This window comes from Simochromis diagramma, unplaced genomic scaffold (assembly GCF_900408965.1).
Source record: "Simochromis diagramma unplaced genomic scaffold, fSimDia1.1 OVJJ01000026.1, whole genome shotgun sequence".
In the NCBI taxonomy this organism is placed as follows: Eukaryota; Metazoa; Chordata; class Actinopteri; order Cichliformes; family Cichlidae; genus Simochromis; species Simochromis diagramma.
In genome coordinates, this window is record NW_024386985.1 from 7785007 (window position 1) to 7809609 (window position 24603).

Sequence of the window (24603 nt, forward strand, 5' to 3'; positions counted from 1 at the left end):
CTTATTAACCTGATAATTATTAAATAACATTAAAGTGCACCTGACTGTAAATTATCGCTCTTACTGTATTATTTGTTTATGCATCTTAAATTTGCCTGTCAGAGAGCACGCTGTCATCATTCTCACCTCTGATTGGCTCCCTGGCTTTGGGAGCTCTGTGCCCTCTGCACCTCCTCCTCCAGCCTGGAGCGCTCCTCCTCCAGCTCCAGCAGCTTCTCCGGCAGGTGCTGCTGCTTGCTGACATGAATGATCTCCTGCAGGAGGGCCTCCTTCTCGCGCAGGAGTTGCAAGAAGTCCCGGTCGCGGTCTGCCTCGGCCCGCCCCGACCAGCTCTCACTGTCCAGCTGTGCTAGCTGGTGCTGTATGCTCTGCACCCTGAGAGAGGAGCGGGAAAGATTACACATGCTGTATAAACCCTTTACATTTTTACATCGTAAATTTCATGTTCACTTTAAATTCACATACCATGATTAAGAAAAAAGAAAAAAATCAGTCTTTCAGACTCAGAACTTCATGATAATAGTTGTGGTTTAAAGTTTACATACACTCACATTCACAACCTCTGTGGCCCCATATTAATATTTTTATGAGCGGCTGCTGAATAAATGCTACCTGCAGCATTATGTACAGCTTCTGTTTACTCTGCACAAGTGTTTATAGCAACACACGTACAATCGGCCCCACTTAAGACTGCACACTTGAGCCCTGCTGACGCTTCATGCTGTGATTTATAATGACAGCATTCAGTGTCTGTAATTTCTGCCCGAGCTACCTGCTGCATCAGCGAGTGCTCTTACAGGTGTATACGATCCAGATGTTTGCTCAGAGTTAATTGGGTTCTCACAGAGTGATTTCTCAGCTTGGATGAAATAACTGTGTTTATGTGAGATGGATTTCAGACAGAGTGACTCAGTGACAGAGCATGCAAGTTTCCACAGGTCTCCCCCCTCCCTCTCTTCCCCTCCTGATGTCATGGTTGGCACTACAGCTGCTGGGTCACAACAGCAACATGAATCTTTTTTTTTTTTAATGTGTATCGAGCCAAAGTAATAACTGAGGATGTTGCTGCCGTAACCTCTTTATAGCTGGCAGACGGTCTGACCAGGAATCATTAGACAACACAAACATCAGAAGTTTGTTCTAGATTTTCTCACCGTCTGTCATTTTTGTGAACTGGGTCATATAATTTCCACTGTAATTTAATTTTCTTATAATAATGACACATAGTTTGGATAAGGCATGACCCGAGTGTGAAAGCAAAACAGATTTACTCGTTTAACGACCCTCTCCTATGCCCATGAGCTGCGCAATCCGCCAGAACAGCATCACAGATACAATTGACCTAAATGAGCTTCCTCGTAAGAGTGTCAGTGCATATAGGCACATAGGGTTGGTACGCAGTACTGGGACACATGATGACATCAGCTGGATTAGCTTCTGATTTCAATGTCTCACTTTAATCATTGATATGATTTTGAATCCAGCCTTCAAACAGTTGAGAATTTCCACTGACTGCTGTCACATCATCACATTTGTCCTCAGTGAATTAGTGAGAGATGTTCCCTTGATTTTTTTGAGAGATCCTGATATGGTGACCAAACTAACACATAGATTTAACCGAAGTGGCCCGAGTCACATTTACAGCCCAAATTACTGGACGAACCTGTGCTGAATTCGTAAGCACCCTTTTTTTTTTTTTAATGTAAAGGAATTCCATGCTTTATCCAGTGTTGATTTTGCCAACATATAAGTTGGTCTACGCTATAGGGCGAGCTGGGATATATTTAGCCAAACAGTGTCTATATTAAATCACCCTGCGGAGAAACAGGGTTTGACATGGAGGCTGGCGGTGGGCAGTCCTCTCCCTTTGGCTGTGTGCACAAAGGCAGCACACAGTCAGCAGCAGCAGCGTGGCCAGGCAAGAATGTGACCACCCAGCTCATTCTGCCGGCCAGACATCGCTCAGCAGCCACGTCCACCGGGCGCAAATACTATTCATAACACATCCTCCCACTGCTGGTGTGTCATAGTAGTACGAATAACAAACAGCCAGGCACACTTACTTTTTCTTGGCTTCCTCGTACTGCCAGTTCAGTTTCACTTTGTCCACCAAATATGAGGAGTCTTGGGAAACATACTGAAGAGAAATAAGGCAATGGACCAGATTACACGATACGATCAGATTATTTGGCTTTAGTCATTTCAAATTTATGCAGGGAGTTAAATAAAGTAATACACTCATCATCTGGGATGCTGACTATTAATTTAGGGTGAGACAGGGAGGTGTAGCGGCGTCTCCTACCTCCCCCATGATGTCAGTCTGACAGCCAGTGTCACAGTACTGCTGCAGATTGCACGAGTCACCCACGGTCCCAGTGCTGTTCGCCATCTCGCTGGCCGAATCGCTCACCGACAAGCTGCTTTGGAAATTAACAGTCAGCTTAGCCAGGCTCTGTGAGAAAGAGGACACGTTATGTTCATTTCCAACTCCATATTTATACTCTTAAATAATTCAAAGAGAGGCTGAGACAGTTCAGACAGTGGACATATTGGACAAAGGATGTTTAATATGGAGCTGTCAGACAGCGAGGAAAGAGGAAGACCTCAGAAATTTCATGAACATAGTGAAGGAGGTACATGCAGAGGGTTGGTGTGACAGAAGAGGATGTTAGGAATAAGGTGAGATGGATTCAGATGACCTGTAGTTGTGATCCCTAAAAGAAGCAGTCGAAAGAAGAAGAAGAAAAAAAGGTTCAAATTTCTTTGGTGGTCACCAGTTACGGTCACTTAAAGATAGCTTGGAAAATGCCCCCACAGCCAGAGTGGTAAAAAATAAAAATAAAATAAAAGTTAACATCAAACCTTCTACTAGAAAGAATAACATAAATACTGAAGGCCAAAGAAGACGAGTCTGAAAAGGTCTGGAGACCGTTTTTTACTTTCTCTGTTATCAGTGTAATTGTTTATTGTGAATCATGCAGAGTTTGTTTTTATTGAATTATTACAGGGAGTTTTTAGCCAAATTAAATGCCTCTGTTTTAGTTTATGTGAGTAGGTGCTTTAACGTGTTTGTATGATAAACGTTTGATCGTTTGCTTTTTCTTAAATGCCTTGTGTGAATTTTTCTTTTGATAAAGAAAAAAATATGTCAAAAAGTGTCATCTGCCTCCACTGCGTGCTCAAAAATAGATCGTGATGCTGCCAGGAAATGCATCTGCAAATGTGGTCATCATTATCATCCTGTTACCGCTCGATTATTCACAATTTATTGCTGCGTCGTATATTTTGGTTTGCTGACAAAACCTGAAACTTGGTGGGTGATTCAGATGTCTGGAAATGTGCTTTAATAATAGACAATGAGGCGAAGTAGCAGAGGCTGACAGACACTAGAGGTCAGTATCGAACATGTCAACAACAAAAAACAAAAAAACAAAACTGAGAACTTCTGAAGCTAGCAAGTCAACATGATCTTTAAAGAAGAAGGGGGAAAAAAGTCAGACACCTGGATGAGGTCCTGCCTCTCCTTCTCGCCTGTGCTGATGGCCTTCTTGATGCTACGCAGTTCGTTGAAGATGGCTTGAGCCTCGTCCAGCTTGTAGTTTGTCTGACTGGAGGACATCTTTCTGTCAATCCTGGAAGGTAAAAAAAATACACATTTTATATCTGCTAAGACACTCTTGGCTTTTGCAAAGTATAATGAAGCTCTGATGTACAGCAAGGGCTCTCGAAACATTATGACCGAGTGGCATGTAATGTGGTTTATTTTGATTTTTTTTGTTGTTGTTTTGTAGTTTGTGTGGGTGTTTTTTTTTTTTTTTACTTTAAAGTGGCTGTTACATTCATTGAAAGTAAAGGTAACTGTCAGGGTAACTGAAGGCCCATGTGACTAATTCCCTGTGATGGGAGGGCTTTTAGGGCCTTGTTTATGAAGGACAGGAGAATGGGGATGGCTTTGTGTGGCATCAGCAGTGATGTGTACACTCCTCTGATTTTTTATAAGGAAGAGCCAGCGAAGCGTGAAAGGGAAGCTGTTCAGAATTACTGGTCGATCTACGTTCCCACCCTCACCTATGGCCATGAGCTCTGGGTAGTGACCAAAAAAAAAAATAAGAACCAAAGGGCAGAAATCAGCTTCCTCTGAAGGGCAGCTGGGATGTTCATTAGAGACAGGGTTCAGGAGTAGAACCACTACTCCTCCAAACTGAAAGCAGGAGGAGGTGGTTTCCCAGCACATTTGATGTGAGGCGTTCCTGGACTTACCAGGAAGAGGGCCTGTGGCAGACTCACTGCATGCTGGAGGGTTTATATGCCTCTCCTGGCTTGGGAATGACTCAATATCCCCATGAAAGAGCTGCAGGAGATGGTGGGAGAGAGGTCTGAGCACAGGGCCCAGATAAGCAGTAGAAAGCTGGTGGATGAAGGGAAGCCTGCTGTGATGGTAACACTAGAATAGTTAAATGTGAAGAGAAATGCCACCTTGTTCTTGTGTTTTGTTTCTTTATCACAGTATGACATGAACTGTGAATTAATTAAATGTATAGTAGTGCAGTCAGCACTCATGGACGCCCCATAAAATGTTAATAAGGGCAGTCTTTAACCCACAGGCCACACTCTGAAAGCCCTGGTCCCAGAGGGCAAACCTTCATGGTTTCAGTATTTTTCCTATGTTCTTAAAAAGCTTAAAACCAAAGATGTTTGAAAAGACATCTGCTGAAAATCAAATTCAATCCAACTAATGAACTGAGCTATGAAGACAACACAAGACAAACCAGTTTTTTTATGGTCCGACGGTTTTAACAAGCTTGTGTTCTCGTGTGTGTTTTTGGAGTTACAGCTTTTTTAATTTGCTACGTCTCTAAGTAGCTTTGCTGCACTGTAACAATGTAAAGTTTCCCTTTATGACCTCCAGGGAGAAACGTTGCTGCACGGCTGTAGCTAACGTGGGTCCTAATGAACTAAACTAAAAGGTATATCAGCATCATGTATGTCGGTGATTTTCTAAGTGAGGTTGAGATGGATATATGAAGCCCGCAAACTGAACATTATTACTTAATAATATAAAAAGATTTTTAAACAAATATATTATTTTTTTCTGATAATCATTCATGAGTCTTCTGTCATTTTTGGGCTTCCATAGAGATTGATATCAGAACTAAAAGTTTAAACTTATGTTAATGTTTTCAAGCATCTTTGTTCATCTTTGACTTTAAGACAGGATAAAACTGAAATGGATTTAATTTCGGACACTAAAAGTAATAAGAGTAAGTACCAAAAGAAGCACAAGGATTAAGAATGAGAGCTAATCGGCTCTACTGAACTGTTATTTATCACCAATCTGACTCTTACCTACCTTTACTTTCTTATTTCTATCTAAAGTAGTTTAAAATTAGGAATGAATCTCTCATTCACTTGCACAACAAGATACGGTGCTTTGTATTGGAAAACTTGTCAGTGGTGAGTAAAGTCACAAAAATAATCTGATGAACATCTGAAGTCTTACTGTATTGTATTCATGAATGAGTCAAGTGTTTCTTTAGACTGTGGTTAGTTCAGAAATACTGAAACTGCATGTGACAGACCGGTATAAAGGCTCCGTTCGTTTACTTTCAACAATCAGGGATTGTTTGGGCTCCCCCTGATTTAGCAGGTGAAATCTCTGCGTGGATTTATCCTACAAATCATGACATTAAAAAAATAAACAAAAACATATCACAGTACACCAAATATGACCTATCTGCGCATTTCATCGTGCTTGCAGAGTAAATCTTGTATCCCTAGTCTGTGTGTGTGTGGTTAGGTAGGTGGTTGGTTGGTGGGGAGCTGGAAGAGCACAGGACCGTGCCTCCTCCGTTAGTGGACCTGGCACGTGGCCTCCCCTCTCGCCACAACCCGCTTCCTTCACTCTCCTTCAACAGCAGGTACTGTTCATCCACCCGACCCTGCCTCTTCCTCCCAAAACAAGCCCTGCTTTGTTCCCCCCGGCCCATTGGCAGGGCCGAGGAGTTTATAGGTTTATGTGTTTAGCAGAAAACAGGACACTGCCCACCCTTCTGTGCTTGGCTGTATTGAACCGCCCCACCTCCCCCGTGCCGTACAGCATCATATATGCTTACATTTATTTTAGTTCAATTCTTAGAGTTGCTGATTGCGATGTTGGCTACAGAAACAGGTCAGAGGAAGCATGTGAAGCATCCAAAAATTCAGAGAAATTCATCAAGATAAGATGGAGAACAGATGAGACGTCTGTATGGCAAACTGTCCAAAAGATTAAAACTCCTAAGTCCAACTCCTGAATTCTTTAAGTCGAGCAATGAAGATTAAGGAGCAGGAGGGCTCTACACCAGAAACTGTTGGTTTGCTTTATCTGATGCGACATGGCGTGGAGAACAATTAGCTATATCGCTGACAACAGCTGAGATTGGAGAAAAAAAAAAAATCCCCAAAACAACAGCCGTAGGGTTCCTCATGGCCTCAGCCCTACCGGGTGACCCAGAGGGAACAAAGGGACGCGCACACACATACACAAAGGCTAACAAAGACATAAACACGCATATGAGCACGTATACATGCACGTAAAAAAATTCAAGAAGAGGATGCGTCTCCGTTTTCTGCAAGCTGTGTATTCTCCTGTCTATTCTGGGAATCACTTGAGTTGTGTATTATCTAAGAGATAAGGGACTCTTTGCCAGGACTCAGGAAGTGCAGAGGAATTTGCTGCCAGATATCTCTGTGTTTTTGAAACTGCTTTCAAGCCCACACCTCCCCCCCTTTTCACCCCCTCCACCTCTACCCCCCCTTCTCCATGGAACAACTTCCTCTCCGGGCTGAGCTTTGGCTCTCTGCACTCCACTGGTGCATCCTCTTCCTGAGGTGGAGTCCCCTTTTCCATCAAAAACTCCCTCCATTTGCCTTTTCTGAAACATTCTCTCTTTTTTTCTCCTCTCAGAGGTGGAGCTTCTATTTCTAACATGAAATTTGGAGCTGCTTAGAAATGTTCCCAGCACAGGAAGACGCCATGTGAATGTGTGTGAAAAGCAACAAAAACTAGAAGAAAGTACAATGAATAATAGAGAAAAGTTACTTGAAATCACAAAGTGAAAAATATATTCCTATTAACTTAAATATCTTCTTTTTCTTTTTTAAATGAGTCAAAGGCCTTTTTGCTTGAAATCTTTGAAATTTGAATCAGTCTTAGTTAAACGAAATAGTGTCTAAACTGTGAGCAGTGGAAACTGTTTTAAAAGATTATAATATTTAAATTTGAAAGCTCAGTTCAACAATATAGACAACATAAAAGTGTGGCGAGGAAAGGGAAAAGGTTTTAAAGGAACCTAAAGGATGAGACCAAACATACAGTGTGAGAAAGAATAAAAAAGGGAAAAGGCCGCTGGGTGGGGAGCAACAAGGCCGAGTGTTGTAGGAAGGAGAAAGGCGGCCATGGGAGGAAGGGTGGGCCTGGGACACACAGAGGCAGAGGAACACTCACTCCTGCAGGGTCTCCACTCCCATTTCCTTATACTGCAGCTCCTGCTTCACCTGGGCCAGCTCCTGCTTCAGTCGGGAGAGCTGCGGACAGAAGCGAGCACCGGGTTAGCGTGGCACACAATGGGCTTCTCTCACCACCGACACCGGCCAAAAGTGCCAAGTCACGACTATTCACATACAGGAATGCTCAGCTATGTTTATATAGAGGACCGCACACACACAATCACACACACAGGGTCACACACTGAGGCGTTTTGTGCATGAGAGGGTTTAGAAAAATAGAAATCTATAATTGATATGGTGGCTGTGAAGTGTGACCCAGTTAAAGATTTTTAAAAATATTATTTTAATATGAAATAGGGAAAGGGAACTATTTCAGAGTTACAGAGGGCACGTGAATTTTAGTTTACCAAGTTTAGAGACAAATAAAGGTTAGGAGAAGGCCCGTAATACAATATATAGGGAGTCAAGATTTTTTTAAAAAGAGGCATTATTCTAATTTATCTGATGTTTGTTGAATTATTTTTAAACACAGAAGCAACAAAGTCAAAAAACTGCAGCTCTTCTAATGGCCACTTGAGGCTGACTCCAGGTTACAGCAGAAATAAACATGTTTAGAGCCTGTTATAACAAACAGGTCCCTATGGATAGTTCCCCCTAAACCTCAACTGCACAGAAGGTCTTTTTTTTTTTTTTAATAATTCACCTATTTGAACATATTTTGGGCATAATGTTAGTGCTGTGGCTGCTTTGACTAAAGTTTTCTTGCACTAACAGCTACAGCTGCGAGCTGAATGCAGTACAAACACATTGATCTTACATCTGCCTAATGAGAATCTTCCTGATTTAAGGGCCCTTTTTTCTCCTCGCAATCGTTTCTTCCTCGGTGTGTGCACAAATTCATGAGGGCCACATCGATAAACAACACAGATACCATTTCCATCCCATAAGTAAAACCTAGAACGATATTCAGATCCTTACAAGGAAGATGATGTTGCTTTAAAAAGGCTGCCAACCTGTTCCAATAAATATTGTTCATATCTGGGACAGTGTCAGACTTTGCTTATCCTGTAGCCTACACAAACTGTAGTTAAGATGCTTTTGATGAGGTCATGCCATACTCCTATTAGAAAGAAGAGCTTATGAATGCTTATGTCAGTATCCCAACATGCTGACAATGGGAATGTTAACAGAGGGGAGTTATTACAGTTACCACAGAGCATGCGCTCATTGAACATCCCACTGTTTCAAATGAGGTCCGCCTATGTAGAAGGAATCTCTGTGAAAGAAACAGTTCAGTCTTCAGACCGCTCTAAATTCTCAGTTCCACAAGTTTTTTCTACTCTTGGCTCTCTACGAGCTCAATGAGAATAAACAGCTTTAATATGAGCCTCTCAGGCACACAGCTACACCCGTATGCTGTTAAAACCCTCAGTTTTTAAAAGACAACCAATCAGCAGAAAGTCTGTTTTAAAAGTGGGAGGGGCTAAACAATTCATTCCAGAGTGTGAGCTGATGGCAAAGACAGTATAAACAGGGATGAAGCTTTCTGCCTTCTTTCTGAAGGCAACCAGATGGCCAGATGGAGGATTATCTGTGTTATAGAAAGGAAACTCAATGTCTAAAAACCCATCAATCACAAGTCGTTACCCAATGGATGGGCATTTTCACGGTCAGACCCCGCCCCTCACAATCAGATCCGGTCTGCGGCAACTACGATGGAGATGGACAAAACTCTCATCGAGGCTTCAAAAAAAAAACAACAAAATGACATGACAGTAGCTCGATCCACCTTTTATACTGTCTGTGGGTGATAAGGTGCACCAAGGCCCAGTATAAAATAAACCAAGATCACTGTAAACAGTAAATCATGTAAAGCTGTGCTTGTAGAGTCCAAGAATAATAACAATATGGAGAGGGAAATGAACACGTGTATCTTTTAAGGTCATATTAGTTTTTAAATATCCATCTATCCATTCGCTTCCGCTTATCCTCTCCAGGGTCGCTGGAGCCTATCCCAGCTGTCATTGGGCGAGAGGCGGGGTACACCCTGGACAGGTCGTCAGTCTGTCGCAGGGCTAACATATAGAGACACAGACAACCATTCGTGCTCACATTCACGCACAGAGTCACACCTATTAATAATTTAGATTAATCAATTAACCTATCCCCACTAACTGCATGTCTTTGGACTGTGGGAGGAAGCCGGAGTACCCGGAGGGAACCCACGCAAACACGGGGAGAACATGCAAACTCCACACAGAAAGACCCCGGCCTGATGGTGGAATTGAACTCAGGACCTTCTTGCTGTGCGGCTACCGTGCTAACCACCGTGCTGCAAGTTCTTAATAGAGAGTTACAAGTGGATACAAGAGGTTCCAATCAGTCTAAAACTATTTCATTGATTGCATTGATATTACTGTAATGATGGTGGTCACATAAATGAATCCTAATATTTAACACAGATTTTATTGACCTTCATTGATTACCAGGAAATCTGAGTTATCTGGTCTTTAATCACTGTAAATATGTTTATTTATGGACTTTTCCCAATTTGTCAATATAATCTTTAAAGAAACTAAATTTCTCTGATTTGTCGACAGATTTCTTCAGTAACATCAAAATTACACCTTACTCAACACTTCAGGTTAAAATGTTGTTCATGCAGGAGAAACACCCTCGCCCATAGTACTGATCAGAGAGAAATGTCCTATATAACCCCATCAGGGACCTCAGCTTGACCCCTTCATGATCTCATCCTCATCCTCCTGAGGCCCCAGGCCAGAGCCACTGTATCCTGTAGGGGCCACACCCCAGCCCCTTTCTCTGCCCAAAAGGGCCCCTCACTGCAGCCCATTGTTCTCCTGCGATAATGACTTACCCGCTCTCGTCTACAGGCTATTTCCATTTTGATTTGGTCAGGGTCGTATTTCGCGTTTGAGGAGGAGCCAGAGACCGCTGTGGACACACAGAAAGGAAAAGCAGACAGGTTAGAGTTAGTTAGCCGTGATGATTTTAAGGTGTCATCTCTCAGATGCCCCCTGGACACCGTGTGTGTGACAGCTGGCAGGAATCAGGGTTTATTGGGTGGAGGTAGTTAAAAGGGAGGATTTGGAAAATTTTCTATAGACCTGCACCCCTCCCAAAAGTCTTTAAAGGGATATCAGCAGTAATACATGTCCAGACTAGATAACTGGGTCAGCCAAGGTCACGTTTGGTTCCCATGAGAGCTTCAGGCTCATATTTTTCTCATCCATTTTCATTCCTTTCTGTTCATCTCCTTTGTGCATCTTATTATAAAACAAAATATGGTGTACACTATCAGACGAGTGAAGGACATCTGTGCGTCTTACTGCTGGCGATGGAGCGATTGTCCTCAGAGAGCTCGTGGAAGAGCATCATTTCCTGCTGAGCCAGCTCCAGTCGCTGTTGCTTGACCAGGTATATCTCCTTCTTGGCTTTGAGGGCCTCCTGGGCCACCACAAGGTACTCCTTCAGCATGTGCTCCTGCTCCTGCCGCCATTGAGTCCGCGGGTTCTCAATCTGGGTGGTCTCTGACAGGACGACAAAGACAGGAGTCAACAAATAATTGCACAAAGACATGTGAAACTACAAACTATAAGTACACTGTATTAAAATTCAGTGGGCTTTCACTCTGCCAAGTTATAGTCAAATAAAGTCTTTTTAATACAAGTTGCATTTACTTATGCTTAATTTTTATGCTGAGGGGACAAAAGCCAAGTTAATGTACTCACTGTTAATGTGGTCAATGTAGTAAACTCCCACTTGTTGGTCATAAACTTCCTCCCACCCGAGAGGCAGCTCATCTCCAACACAGTCGGCGAACGTCAGCGGTTTGGTGATCCTGAAAATTATTGAGAATATTTCAGTGCAAACAATAACCGGCAATGAAGATCATATACAGAATAAAAACATGTATCCTGCAAACTCTCACTTCTTTTTCAATATCAAAACACTGATCAATAAACCTCACTACATTCCCATCCTGTTTAGTTACTCTCATTTAAACATTCATACAAATACATTTTCTGCCTCATTTATTATGTACATACAGTAAAATGGTGTGTTAAGTTCTAATGAACAAAAGCAAACATTTATTCTTTATGTGTTCGTGTGGTTAAATGACCAAAACAGTTGAGAACGTGTAATACGAGAAAAACAACACAATTCAAAAATGCAAAAATACATTTCACAGAAATTGGCATAAAAAACATCAAACATCATAACCTGAAATGCACCAATCAAATAACAAAGTTGCTCGATATACTATAAGTGGTAGCAGGCAGGTGAACCCTACATGGTCAAAAAGCTAAATCTTTCACAAATGTACCTATGACCTTGATACAAAATTTTGCATAATTAGTAGGGGTGGGGGGGGAAAAAAATCGATACTGTGTAGTATCGTGATATTTTGTTTGCTAATAATGTATCGATACAGGGACAGCAGGAATCGATATTTTGTTACAAAAAAAGTTTTTGTGCTCTGACTTCAGAGCATGTTGATCCTTTTTCTGAGCAAGAATCCTGACATTCCTTCACTGTCCAAATGTGTTTAACTTTTTTTTGGCAGCAATAAACATGACAGTTTACTTATTTTAATTTAAGGCATGTTTTATTTTAATTAAGTTTAGAACTTTTTTATTTAATGTAAAATTATATTTTGTTTTAATTTACTTTCAAATGCTTCAGTTGCTGAATGGGCTGCATAGTTTTCATAAATTGCATAGTTCAGAATAGCTATAATTGTACCAGATGGTTGCATTCAGTTAAGTTGGGCTAGACTGTAATACAAACCGTTCAGTTTGTCAACAATAAAACTGACTGAAATGAGAGAAAGACTGAGTGCGAGACTTTGATATTAGATAAAATGAATATTGATAAACCTTTATGTACAGAATCTGAATATCGCAGATATTTTTAAAAAAAAATCGCAATAATATCGTATCGTGCGTTAAGTATTGTGATAATATCGTATCGTGGGATGTATGGTGATTCCCACCTCTAATAATTAGTGCATAGAGCAAACTTTACATGCCATAATACCAGTATGATCTGTTTAAGCATTCTTAAACAGATCATATGCACAATACAGTCCGTGACTCCTCTGCACCATCGCTCATGACCCACTGCCACATGTCAATAGCACCTTTAAAAATATATTTACTAAAAAACATTTATGACATGTTCAGTATTTGTTTTACCCTGCCAAAAAACACGTCTCTCTCTTCCCTGACAGATTTTAGACAAATGAATATGTCAATCATGAGCTTCAGGAGGCTTTGGAGTCAGATGTAATGACTTTGAGTCAGTGACCTTCACATGTTTATGAATTTACATTCTATTTGTGGCAGCGGTGAGTATGTGCATGTGTGTACATAAAGTACTTTATTTGTGACAAGTAACTACCTGAGCAAAACAACCAGCTGACACTTTCACGCATCATTACATCCTGTGGTTTAACTCCACATCCATGGACTGCAGCTAGTCCTCGCCCCACTCCACTGGATCTGTAGAGCAGAACAAGGACTAAAACTGAAAGTCCAGGACAGAGAAGTCTGTCTTGAGTCTGCACCACCTGACCAGAGAACCCAACGGTAATTAGAAACACAGGAAGGAAAGATGCCACAGTCAGGTGACTATCACCAACTGCATTTAATAAAATTAAATCTAAAACTAAAACTAGGTATGCAATTTAGCTGTGGCTAAAAGTGAACACTAAATAACAAACATTGCTACAAAAAACTAGCCCCAGATTGAGCTATTATGAGGCAGCAATCCCCCCCAGAGTAAAGTGGAAAATTGACAGACTGCAGCACTGTAGTGGCATCTGTTGTGGCGAACAGAGAAAGCCGAATGTTAAATTGAAGCTGTCAATCCCACCTTCAGCTATGGCCATGAGTTACTGTCATTGGCTGAAAGATGATCCTGATCACAAGTGGCAGAAATGAGTAGAGTAGAAGAAATCAGAAGGGATCAGAGGTTTTTTCATAGTTGCCTCATCTTTTCCAGCTGTTGCAGCATCTTCCACTCTGTAATCTGAGAGTCTGAGTTCCTTTACCAATATAACATTGAAACGGTGGTGAGGGCTGACCCACTCGTACACCCATGTACGCGTACCTGTGTGCCTAACAACAATCAATAGCGAAAATGAAACCAAAGCAGAGTGAATGCCAGTGGATGTGACATCATATTTACAATGCATCAACATTCACAAGGGCAAAAACAGTGACCATAAACTAGGCTTTAGAGCTGGCATGAAGAGTTTATTCATGCAGGAGGGGCTCAGAGAAGAGCTGCTGATCCTCAAAATCGAAAGGAGCCAGCTTGAGGTAGCCCAGTAAAGTCTGTTGCCACCTCCCCCCCCCAAAAAAAACAAAAAAACCCCACAAAGAACAAGGGCAAGGCAAATGACAGCCTGACACATGATGATCTCTACTACCCTAACAAATCATATCAGTGAGTCATGGAGCAGCGGGTTTGATGACAGCAGTTCATACAGTAACTAATTTCCATCAAATCAGCACAAAAGGAAAAAGGAGGACCAGCAACCACCACACTATGCTCACAATGCAGACAGCGCATTAGTCCTGATCCTGTCGAGGTATGCATACAATGAGGGGATGGCCCGGAGAGAGACGCTGAGACATTCTGCACAGCATTCCTCAGAGCAAACTCACTTCACCAGATCTCACTTCCTCATTTCGGTCAAAGAATTGGCATTCGGATTAAGAGCCAGTTGATGAGTCAATGCAGAATTAGCCCTTCGCTCTCATTGAAGTGACATAAAAACAAGGCGTTCTAACACAAACAAAGGTGTACTGAATCCTAATTGATGCTTGGTCACAGGAGCTTACCTCCAATTCAATAAAACCCCTAATCTGCTGCTTAAGTGCAGCTCTGCATGTGTTGTAAGTCAGTATTAAACGTTCAAACATGTGTTCATAAATTATTAGTTAAGGAAGCCTAATATTCAGCTGAGTAGGTATCGAGTTTTCAGATTTGGGGATTCTGTTTTTTCAATGCTTGACATCCCTCTCACTGAGAGCAGTGATTATCATGCTTCAGCTCACCTCACCGTTGCTAAATTAGCAGCTTTGACACTGGATTTGGCCAATTTTCAAATCCCTTTCGACAATTTTTTTTTTCCCCTCCAGAAAACAGTTTTGAGAGAGAAAAAAAAAATTTCGTCATAACATCTTGATGTCCTGGAGCAGGATCATCAGTATCTCTTTCTCCCCGATGTGTTTATTAGAAAAGCTTCAGAACATGAGAGGAAATAAAGCTGATTTCTGAAATCACTGTACATGTACCCAAAAATCACAGCATAGCCATCGTCTTTAACTCGTGTATGACAGTTATTTACCGTTTACTGCTATGAAAGTTAAGAAGCAAAATGAGGTTAGTAGAACTGCAACTGGCAACATTTTCTTTGCCTCAGTTTCATAAATGTTTTTTTTTTATATTACAGTCCTGACAAGAGAAGCTGAACCTCTGAAGTATTATGTGCGACATACATTTTTTCCTTATAACTGACCTCTGCTTTCTACAAACACTGACCCAACAAAGACCCAAATATTCCCCTTTGAGAACCAGAAAATGGCTTCAGTCAACATTATGATGCGATCCTTTAAGACAATACAAAGAATCGACCGCTGAGTGATCATGGCCAATCATGGATAGCAATGTATGTTTTATAATATTTGCGATGCCTTGGGTATTTTACAAATGGATTCATTATTTTTTTTCAAGCAAAACAGCTTAAGCACGTTCACTGTTCACAATACTGTCTGATGAAGCACCTGAATAACTTCTTCCTGACAACGACAAATCCAAGTGTTACACCAAACACAACAAAAGTGAGAAGAAAGAGAAGCTGACAGGAAAAGTTTCCTCGTCAAAGCTTTTGAGCTGTGACTTGACCAATTAGCAATTACCGGTAAACGAAATTATTACAGGTAGAAGGTGTGAAACGCCTTCAAACTGCTGACCTTTTAACATGTGCTTTACATGTAGGATTACAGGTGAGTAGATCACTGTCCCGGCATTTGATTGGTAGGATAGTGTTTTTCTAGTCTACGAGCCACACCATTTATATTCACATGCCGTTTTATTTTACACACTTTTAATTTGCTTTTCAATCAAGGATCAATCAATGCAATAGCTATAACACCTGAGCCACAGCTAGCTGACCCATTCATGTTTTAATAATGTCCACACCTGAAGAGGTCAAACTTCGACTTAGACTAAATGATTCACAGATGAATTGTTTGATCATATTTTCTTCATCAGTGGCCTCTCCTAACTAGAAACACTGGCACACTTAATACCCAAATATTCCCCTAAAATAAAGTGCACAGGCCTGCAGCAGCTTCACAAATAACTGCTCAAATCTACCAGAGGCAGGCTGAAGCAGGGTTAAAGGGATGAACTATGTGCACTGTCCCGCTGCCAAACACCAGGACAAAGCAAACAAGAGCACACTCCCTACCTGCTCCTGCTTTAAATGTTTGTTAAAGGTAAACAGACACCAACTGCACTTGTAAATACTTAAATAAACACTGACTGTAACACAGCTGCTGTCAGGTTTCATGTGCAGAAAGGAACTGTAGGAGAAATAATGAGACAAAAAAAAAAATCTATAGTAAAAAAGCAATGCAAGGTTATATGAAGAGCAGCAATAATGTATAGTAGTTCTGCTTTATTTTGGGTGATTTGAAATGGTGATAGAAATAGAACAACCACGAGAGGCTTTGGACGGGAAGCTATGTGACGTCAGAGGGAGGTTAGTCCTGAACTGCCCTCTGACCTCCCTGGGGAGACTAAGAAAAAAGAAAAAAAGGCAAAAGGGAAAAACATGTCCTCTCAGAGATCTGAATCTGAATTTCTGAATGTTTGGTTTGTTACACGGTCTTGTGACAGCAGCCTCTGTTTTTCCAAGTAATGTCTTGGTCTTGGGAGAGTCTGTAACCACTGCACAAAAAACTCACAGCAGCACCAGAGGGACACACAGCAGCACAGAGCAGGAGACGGCCAATGTGACAGTATAGTTTCAGCCAGAAAAACTGGACAACTGAAGCTAGCTGTGTGTAGTAAGTCTGCATTTCTGGTCCACTTTTAACCAGAAAATAATTTTACGACCTTTTCTGACAGTCAGCCTCAGTTGACACAGTGAAACAGCTGTGCCTGAATAAAATGTGAGAGATTTAAGTCGGGACGTTTCCTACACGGGGCACAAAAATGAGACAGTCTCACAATTGTAAAGGCTCCATTTGGTTCAAGCCCGTGGTTCCCACGTGGTACACTGAGGCACACTAGTGCTTCCAAAAGCACATTAAAATAAGTTTGTTTTTTAGCATTTAAAAATCCAATCATATAATCAAATTCCAATTTGATGACAGCTCTAAAGCAAGCTGTTGCCCCTTGAAGAAAGTCAAGGTGTGCGGCGTGTTTTTGTGACAAATGCGCCAAACTTTGGATAGTATCCTGTATGCACTCATTCCCATACAACGGAAAAGTTTCAACCTTTCTTCTGTCAAATGGAAATCCATTCGCACAGGAATTATTACAAAGTGATACACAACAGGCTCGGACAGCGAGAAGGATGCAGCAATGAGCTGGAGCGAGTCGCCTTTCTGAAGAAACTTGTTCATGTTGACACCAAGCAAGCCAAACAGACACGTGGAAAACAAACCATTCAGATCAAAACTTGGCCCACCTTAAAAAACAACAACAAAAACCTCACTGGATCTGAAACAGAGTCTGAGATGGTTTGCTTGATTGTACTAAATGGGCTGATATAGCAGTGGATAACAAACATGATAGAAGAGCTTGTTGCAAAGTATAAATGCAATCCAACTTTTTACAGTAGCCAAATACGGTTGTTCCAAAGGGGGGGGAAAAAAAAAAAAAAAATAAATAAATCACTCAAATACTAACTTATACTAAAAATTACTATCACTATTGGATTAGATGCTCATTTCCAACAATACTGACACGAGCAGTGGCGTCTTTGCCTCCTCTGGCTGACAGCCACACGCCCCCTCCCCTCACCAGTAGCTAGTAGTTACCGTTCACAACACCGAACAACACTTTATGAGGAATTCCAAGAGGTCAGTAAAGCTCCCGTTTCACACTGAAGCAGTGAAACATTTATCACAAACATTAATCTGTTTGTCCCAGATTGAAGCTGAGGAAAGTCCAGACGGCAGCCTAATGTCTGGTGACCAAGAATCTGTTTAGCACAGATGTGAATACAGATTTGCCTTCACTTGGGTTTTCCCCTTTGGTGTTCCATGGCACACAATGTGTGAAAATCACTGGTTTAGATGATGGTGCGGGAGGCAGAACACAGGACCTCCACTGCTCTGAAAGGTGCAATCAAACTTTACGAGGACGCTGATATGGACTACATCAGAGATCTGCAGAGGATGCAGAGCATGTGTGAGACAACCAACGGGATGCTTTACCCACCCCAATACTGTTTGGCCGTTTTAGGCCCAAGCACTTATTTCTATAATAATCATATTCCATTAGGATTATTTTAGAGCTGCTGCAGGATTACACTCCCTACACAGCAGGTGCTCTCAGGGACTTTTAGGCAGTTTTTAGCCAGTGTGTCTCTCTGGATGGCAAAATCTGTCTATGGGTTGTGCTGTCCATCAAATTTGTTCCAGACTGAAATATCTTAACAAGTACTGAACCGATTATTTTAACGACTCCAAAATCTCCCCAAAATAAATATTAACCTAAGTGACCCCCTTAAATTTCCTCAAGCTTTAACATAAGGTTGAAGTACATAATGGATAAAATGACCAAATGATGAATTAGACTAATAACCACCACATTAAAAGCCACATATAAAGCCCAGTTTGCCAGCACAGCAAAAAAGGTTAATTATGAAGGTGAACGCAGCAGGGATATACATGCATAACATCAGCATTTTAGGAATGCCATTCTGAGCAGTAATGCTGACATTAACTCATCTCGAAGCTGAGATGTCTACATCCTCTCATCCTCTCTCAACAGGACTCCTGTAGACCAAGGACTGGTTCTATGAAACTTAGCAGACATCAGCTCTTTACTTTGTGGATATTTTGAGTAAAACTAACAGGAGCCATTGTTTTAACAATTTGTCAAAAATCCTTCATTTCCAGTTTCTGAGTCATGGGTTGTTCTCCAGTTCCAAACTTTGTGTTGACTTAATCTTAATACAAATCAAACTAACAAATCTCAATTCATCACCTCGGGTTTTGGAAACAAATAAATGAGTATTAATCAAATATCAGGAGAATCAGGTTTGGATAAAGTTCATACTTTCACTTTCTCACATGAAGCAAACAGCAGAAAAAGGCAGACTTTAGACGTGTTCGCGCTACTGGAAATACCCAAAGTGGTTTAGGCGAGGGAACTGTCTGGATGGAGCATGCAGAAGCCAAAACACAAAACTCAAAGACCATCCAAGGTCAGACTGCACTGGACATTTGGACCTGTGTTGGTTTATGTCTAGAAATGTTCAGGGGAACAATATATGTGAGAAAGGCTTTATAGAAAATAATTGGTGTAGACATAGTTCTTGTCACAAAATTAGCCATTTTCTTCCAGAAATGAAAAAGAAAACAAACAAAGAATGACCAGAAACACCAAAGAAGTATTAAGACAAGAAATAAACCTGAGAAAACATTTTTAAATAAAAAAATAATACTCTCATGCATGTTGAGGCTTTGTCGGCGGTTAATGGTTTATTCTAAAACATTAAACATTCTCCAGGATCCTCTTTCAATCTGAGCGGAAACAGAAAATGAGATATCTGAAACGGAAAAAAAATAGAGGCTGCGAGAATGACAAGCATGTTCAGCTGTGGAGGAATGAAATGCTGCCGGGCTTGCTCGTGCACCGCAAATTCTCAGCAAAATATATTTAGTTGTTGAAGACATTTGCTAATTCTAGAATAATCTGTGCCATCCTGGGTTGTCCCAGAGGATATTTCTATCTGTAGCGGCGACGGCCTGCTGCATGGGAAAGGCATGTGAAACTCGAGTCTGGGCCACCGAACCACGTCTAGCTGGGTCATCACCACCAGCTCCTTAGCCTTTGTTTCGGAGCTGCAACAATTAAAATTCTCCAGAAAGAAGTCTGCACATTCCACTAAAAATAATACTGCCTTCACACATTTCTTTACGGGACCTCAGAAGCTGGATTTAATACCCTGAATCTGGGTTACTATCCTTCAGCTCGACCACAATGAGCTCACTAAGGTTTGACAGCCACATGTTTTCAAGAAGCTAACAACAATTCAAAGGCTCTCTTGCTGCTGCCGGCTTTTATTTGGTTCATAATACAGCTCATAATAAATTAAAAAACATACAGCTCATTACGCCAACTTTTTTAATACAAACAGCCCCAAACAGTCCGTATATAATGCATTTTTGACACTGTTTGGTTCACTATAAATGCAGCTATGTTATAAAACAGCCAGTCAGCCACAGCAGAAGAATCAAATCGGAATCACGAAACACTTAATCAGCCACTGAAAGACTTTTATGATCCCACAAACCTACTGCTGAAGTCTACAAATCTGACCAGAGGAGAGATCTTTGCACAACAAGCACTGCTCATTTAATCAGAGGGGTGGACTATGCTTCTGGTTCAACATAACCAGGTTTTCTTTGTGTTTGCCGTCTTAAGAAAACCTAAAACACCACGCAGAGACATTTCTTCATTAATCCAGGCTTTCAGCTTCATATAATGCAGCCTCTGACACTACTTCAGCTGACTCTTCTTACTTGGTTAAAAACGGACTGATGAAATGCCGCCTAGTTTAGTAAGAGACATTTGATGAACAAGTGATGAGATCTAGAAAATGTAAGAAAAGAAATACAGCTAAAGGTAGCAGTGGTACTGGCAAGAAGACCAGAGAGTGGAGTTGTCAGAAACACATCGATTTTACCACCTGGTCCACTCTCAGCACCAGTGTGAAATTTCCAACCTTATGGATTTAAAGATAAAGACTATTCATTGCATCCAAATGTGACACTGAGGGAAAAATGTAAATCACTTTGGGTTGGGCCCTGATTTAAAGGTGCATCACGCAGGTTTTGTTTGTGTATTAAACTTTTTTTTTTTTTGGACAGTAAGGCAATTTAAAAATAATCTCTTTGTTGTTTCTAAGGCTGTTAGAGGTACCAAGGGCTGATTTTTGTGTAAAGGATGTGGGTCAGAATTTCCATGAAAATTTAAAGGAAGTGAATCTTAGGTTGGCTTTCCTCTGTGGCTCTCTTCTGGACCTAGCTAGTCAACCTTAACCTAGAAATGGAATTTAACCACTCCATTTCTAGGTTAAGGTTGACTACTTGGTGGTCACTAGACCATTTGGTGAAAGATGCCAAGAGACCGATTTCACCCAGCAACCACTTGGAAATTACACAGATGAGGCCTTACGAACACAGCATTACCAAATCTTCATTTATACTGTAGTATTCAGAGCTGTAATTAGAAAGAGCTACTTCAACATTTTTAGCTAAGGTGATATTAGAGCTAAAGCCCCGTTTCATAAAGATGAAGCCCTTCAAGACTTGCTACACAGTCTTTTAGCTTTCAGCTCCAGCGGACAAGCCCCGTCCATGTGTTCAGGCGCTGTCTAAATGTGTACAGAGACGGGGATCTTAGGCTACTTATAGAAACCTATTTCTATAAGATTTAACACATAATGGGAGAACCGGGTGTCTGTGCGTCCGTCTGTCTGCCAGCTGCTTCAGGCCTCACTCTGAAACGCTGCACCAGACCCCTCTGACAGTCTGGACATAAATGACATTCCTCCCCAAGTTGTTTTCACATTTCTTTTTTAACACAGAAAGGAATTTTTGAGGCAACAGCACTTCTTTTTGGCTTGCAAACTGTTTGTCATCTCCCCAATACAACACGAGATAGAAGCAAGGTGGAGCTTTTGTTGGGCGTATTTAAAAAGGAAAATGAAGAAGGCAACTTAGGCTGAACACATAATCTGGTCTGGAGCTTCAATTCAAAATTGGCACATAGCACCGCATCTCCACATTTTCTCTTAATGAAAACACGCTCTAAATGAATTATTGAGAGTTTGGGGGTAGTCGCAAACTCAAGACAGTAGTTAGCTAAGGACAATAGCAAAATACTGCAATTAAATACAGCTGGATGAACACTCTGTTTAACTGGTAGTTAGTAGGGATGCAGAATTGTGAAATTACTGGCTTTTTTGTTTGTTTTTTTTAAGCTTTTGTATTTTTCCCCTCAGTGTGACAGAGAAGCAAAAATGTTATAAAAGATAGATGGACAATTTTAAGGGGGACAACTATTTTCTATTTTACATATCCTGTTGTTGTGGTTAAGAATTTCAAATAATAAAGTTATGCTGAAGTAATCCCTGTGAACCAAACAGAGATCTTCAAATAGTTCTTTCTATACTTTGACCTGTATCCCGTCTTTAAGTCTGACGTCATTAGCCGTGCCTGGGCCCAACTCCGCTGCAGGTCCCTAAAGTCACACGATTACTGCGGCATCACTGAGAGTTAAAAACTGTCTAAATCTTTTCATCTTTAATAAAATGATCAGCGTTGCTGCTTTACCAGGTGTAACAATTAAGTTTAACATCCAGGCATCCATGAAAACAGAATTTATTAAACTTAGCGGAGTTAGAAGTTAGCAGGGAGTTAGCTCGCTAGTTTCCATCTAAATATAGCATGTTCTGACTGAGGGATTTCTGAAAAAATTAAGACATACAGCTCTGCTACCACTTCCAACATAAATGAAGACAGGAAAGTAAACAGCAGTGACATTTGTAGGGTTACTGAAGTTTGGATAATTCGCATGTAATGATGTGCTACGTGATTGCTAGCGACACAGCTATGTTAGCATAATATAAACAGTGAAGCTGGAAGATGAACGCTAGGCCTTATCATACCATTCACGGTAATACCGGTATAACGTTAGGCAATGATAAGAAAATGAAATATCGCGATAAAATATGGGTAAAATGCGCAACAGTGCCTTTGTTTTCATACGCACATGGCAGATTTTATGTGGTACACGGCGCTCAAAATGTTTTAGTACAACTTTGATAAGCTACGAAGCCGCACCGCTTGATGGATTGTCGGAGGATTACGGCTACCATAGTCGGGAGCCTTGTAGAGTGATACGTACTGCTATTACGTACATGCTTCAACATAATATTACCGCATTGTGTGTGTATTACCTCTTTTTTAGTTTTGTGGATATTATATGCTCAGGATATGTCAGCCCATTTCCACTGGAAATGCCTTTTGGTTAAACTGTCAGCAAGGAATTTGCATTTGCATTGTTAAATTTTTATATAGATTTAATGCACATAAAAAACAGCTGCTTGTTTCAGTGAAAATGCATTGATGGATTTTTTTTTTTGCACCAATAAAGTTGTGGAGTTGTAAAGTATTTTGTCTCGCGTCAATTATATCATCAGTTATATCGTTATCGCAAATTTCCAAATATATATCATGATAAATATTTTTGGCCATATCCCTGCCCTACCGACAGTGATCACTGACTGTTTTCAGGGGCTTGTTGAGATAAAATAGAACAAGATACAAAGCATTAAAACATGTGAAATACACAACAGCCTTATTAAACGAAGAATAGTTTGGGCCTGGAATTAGGATTCATCACGTCATCACTTAAAGACAGGATAGTATCCCTAATACGTTCATCTCAGGCAAATAGAACTGGTACAAAATCCCGCCCACCCACCTTCTCTTTGCAAGTGGCAGCCAATCAGAAGAAAACTGGTTTCAAAAGAGGCACTAAAGCAGCTTGAGAATGAATTGGAGGCCTTGCACCAAGGTACAGTATGTGATAAATAAAGATTATTTCATTTATATACTGTGAATTATAGAAACCAACTCTATTAGAGTTCAATAATAAAAATATTGAGCTGGAAATTAGCATAATGACTCTTTATTACAATACTTCTGAAATCTTCTAAAGCATAAAATTAATGTTGCACATTATTATTGACCACTGCCAAGGGTAACTATTGTGTCATTTAACATCAGGCTGATTTTAGATGATTTATCTGTGCATTTCCACTGCTTGGGTTTTAGAAATGACATCAGCGACTGTAATTTAGTGGATGTCAAACAGCCTGATCAGTGGAGTCTTTCAGGTCCTGAAATGGGAACCACTGCTTTATATAAATCTTTTTAAGAAAAAATAGTGATGATGTCATAACCCTGTTTCTGGGTCTAAGCGCTGCCTTCATGAGGCTCTCGTCTTTTTAACCTGCTCTAGTGCTTTGCTTCTCGTTTCCCCACAACAGTTCAGTCATCATTCTCAGCCTCTCAAGCATTTTGTTACAAGTTCTCTTTAAAATGAGGCTTTTACTACAGCTATGAACACCACGGCTTAGGATCAGGCCTTTTTCATAGTGCGTAATCCAAACCATGCACCGTCATAAGAATGACTAACATCCTGTTAGACAGGATGCAGTTTCGCCTACACTACTATATGCCTACTGATAGCTTTGTAGGTAGCCACCAGGTAGAACATCATAATGTCAGCTAGCTCAACTGCACTAACCCTTCAACCTTTGCTGGAGTCAGTTTTAAGTCTTTGCTTACGTCCAGAGTTGCAGCAGTGCTGCACAGGAACATGATATATGATTTTCAGATGTCTTGTAAACTCTCTTTCCTTCATGCCTGGATGTTAAATTTTATTGTAACATCTGGGAGAACAGCCATACTGATCATTTTATTGGAGCTGAAAAAAATGTGGATTGTTTTTTAACTGTCAAAAGGTGCCTCAGTGTTTGTTTGCTTTTGGGAACTGAAGGAGCATTTATGCCCGGAAATAGCTAATTATGTCAGGCTTAACAAGCAGATAGACACGTTTTACATTCTTTAAAAAAAACAAACAAAAAAAAAATACGCTGCTTCGAAATGAATTACCTGTTCTGCTGGGGTTTCCTGGGTCTTATGTTTAATTGTTAACATTAATTTTTTTTAGAAAGCTTTATAAATAGTTTCAAAATAACTCAAATCAACCAGAAGCACATCAAGATCCGTTGAAATATAATAACAGAGAAAGTGTAGTTTTTGT

The 24603-nt window shown here is 40.7% G+C and overlaps 1 protein-coding gene across 1 annotated transcript in view; it reads right to left on the reverse strand.

The window, feature by feature from the left end:
- The window catches only part of wwc3 (WWC family member 3), a 42732-nt gene that overhangs the window by 11420 nt on the left and 6709 nt on the right, over positions 1-24603 (reverse strand). Inside the window, exons 2-9 of the mRNA XM_040040104.1 lie at positions 11241-11350; positions 10839-11039; positions 10367-10443; positions 7487-7566; positions 3503-3632; positions 2303-2452; positions 2064-2137; positions 127-375 (exon numbers count right to left, since the gene is read on the reverse strand). Of these exons, the coding sequence (XP_039896038.1) occupies positions 127-375; positions 2064-2137; positions 2303-2452; positions 3503-3632; positions 7487-7566; positions 10367-10443; positions 10839-11039; positions 11241-11350 (1071 nt within the window). The remainder of the gene's footprint in view (positions 1-126; positions 376-2063; positions 2138-2302; positions 2453-3502; positions 3633-7486; positions 7567-10366; positions 10444-10838; positions 11040-11240; positions 11351-24603) is intronic.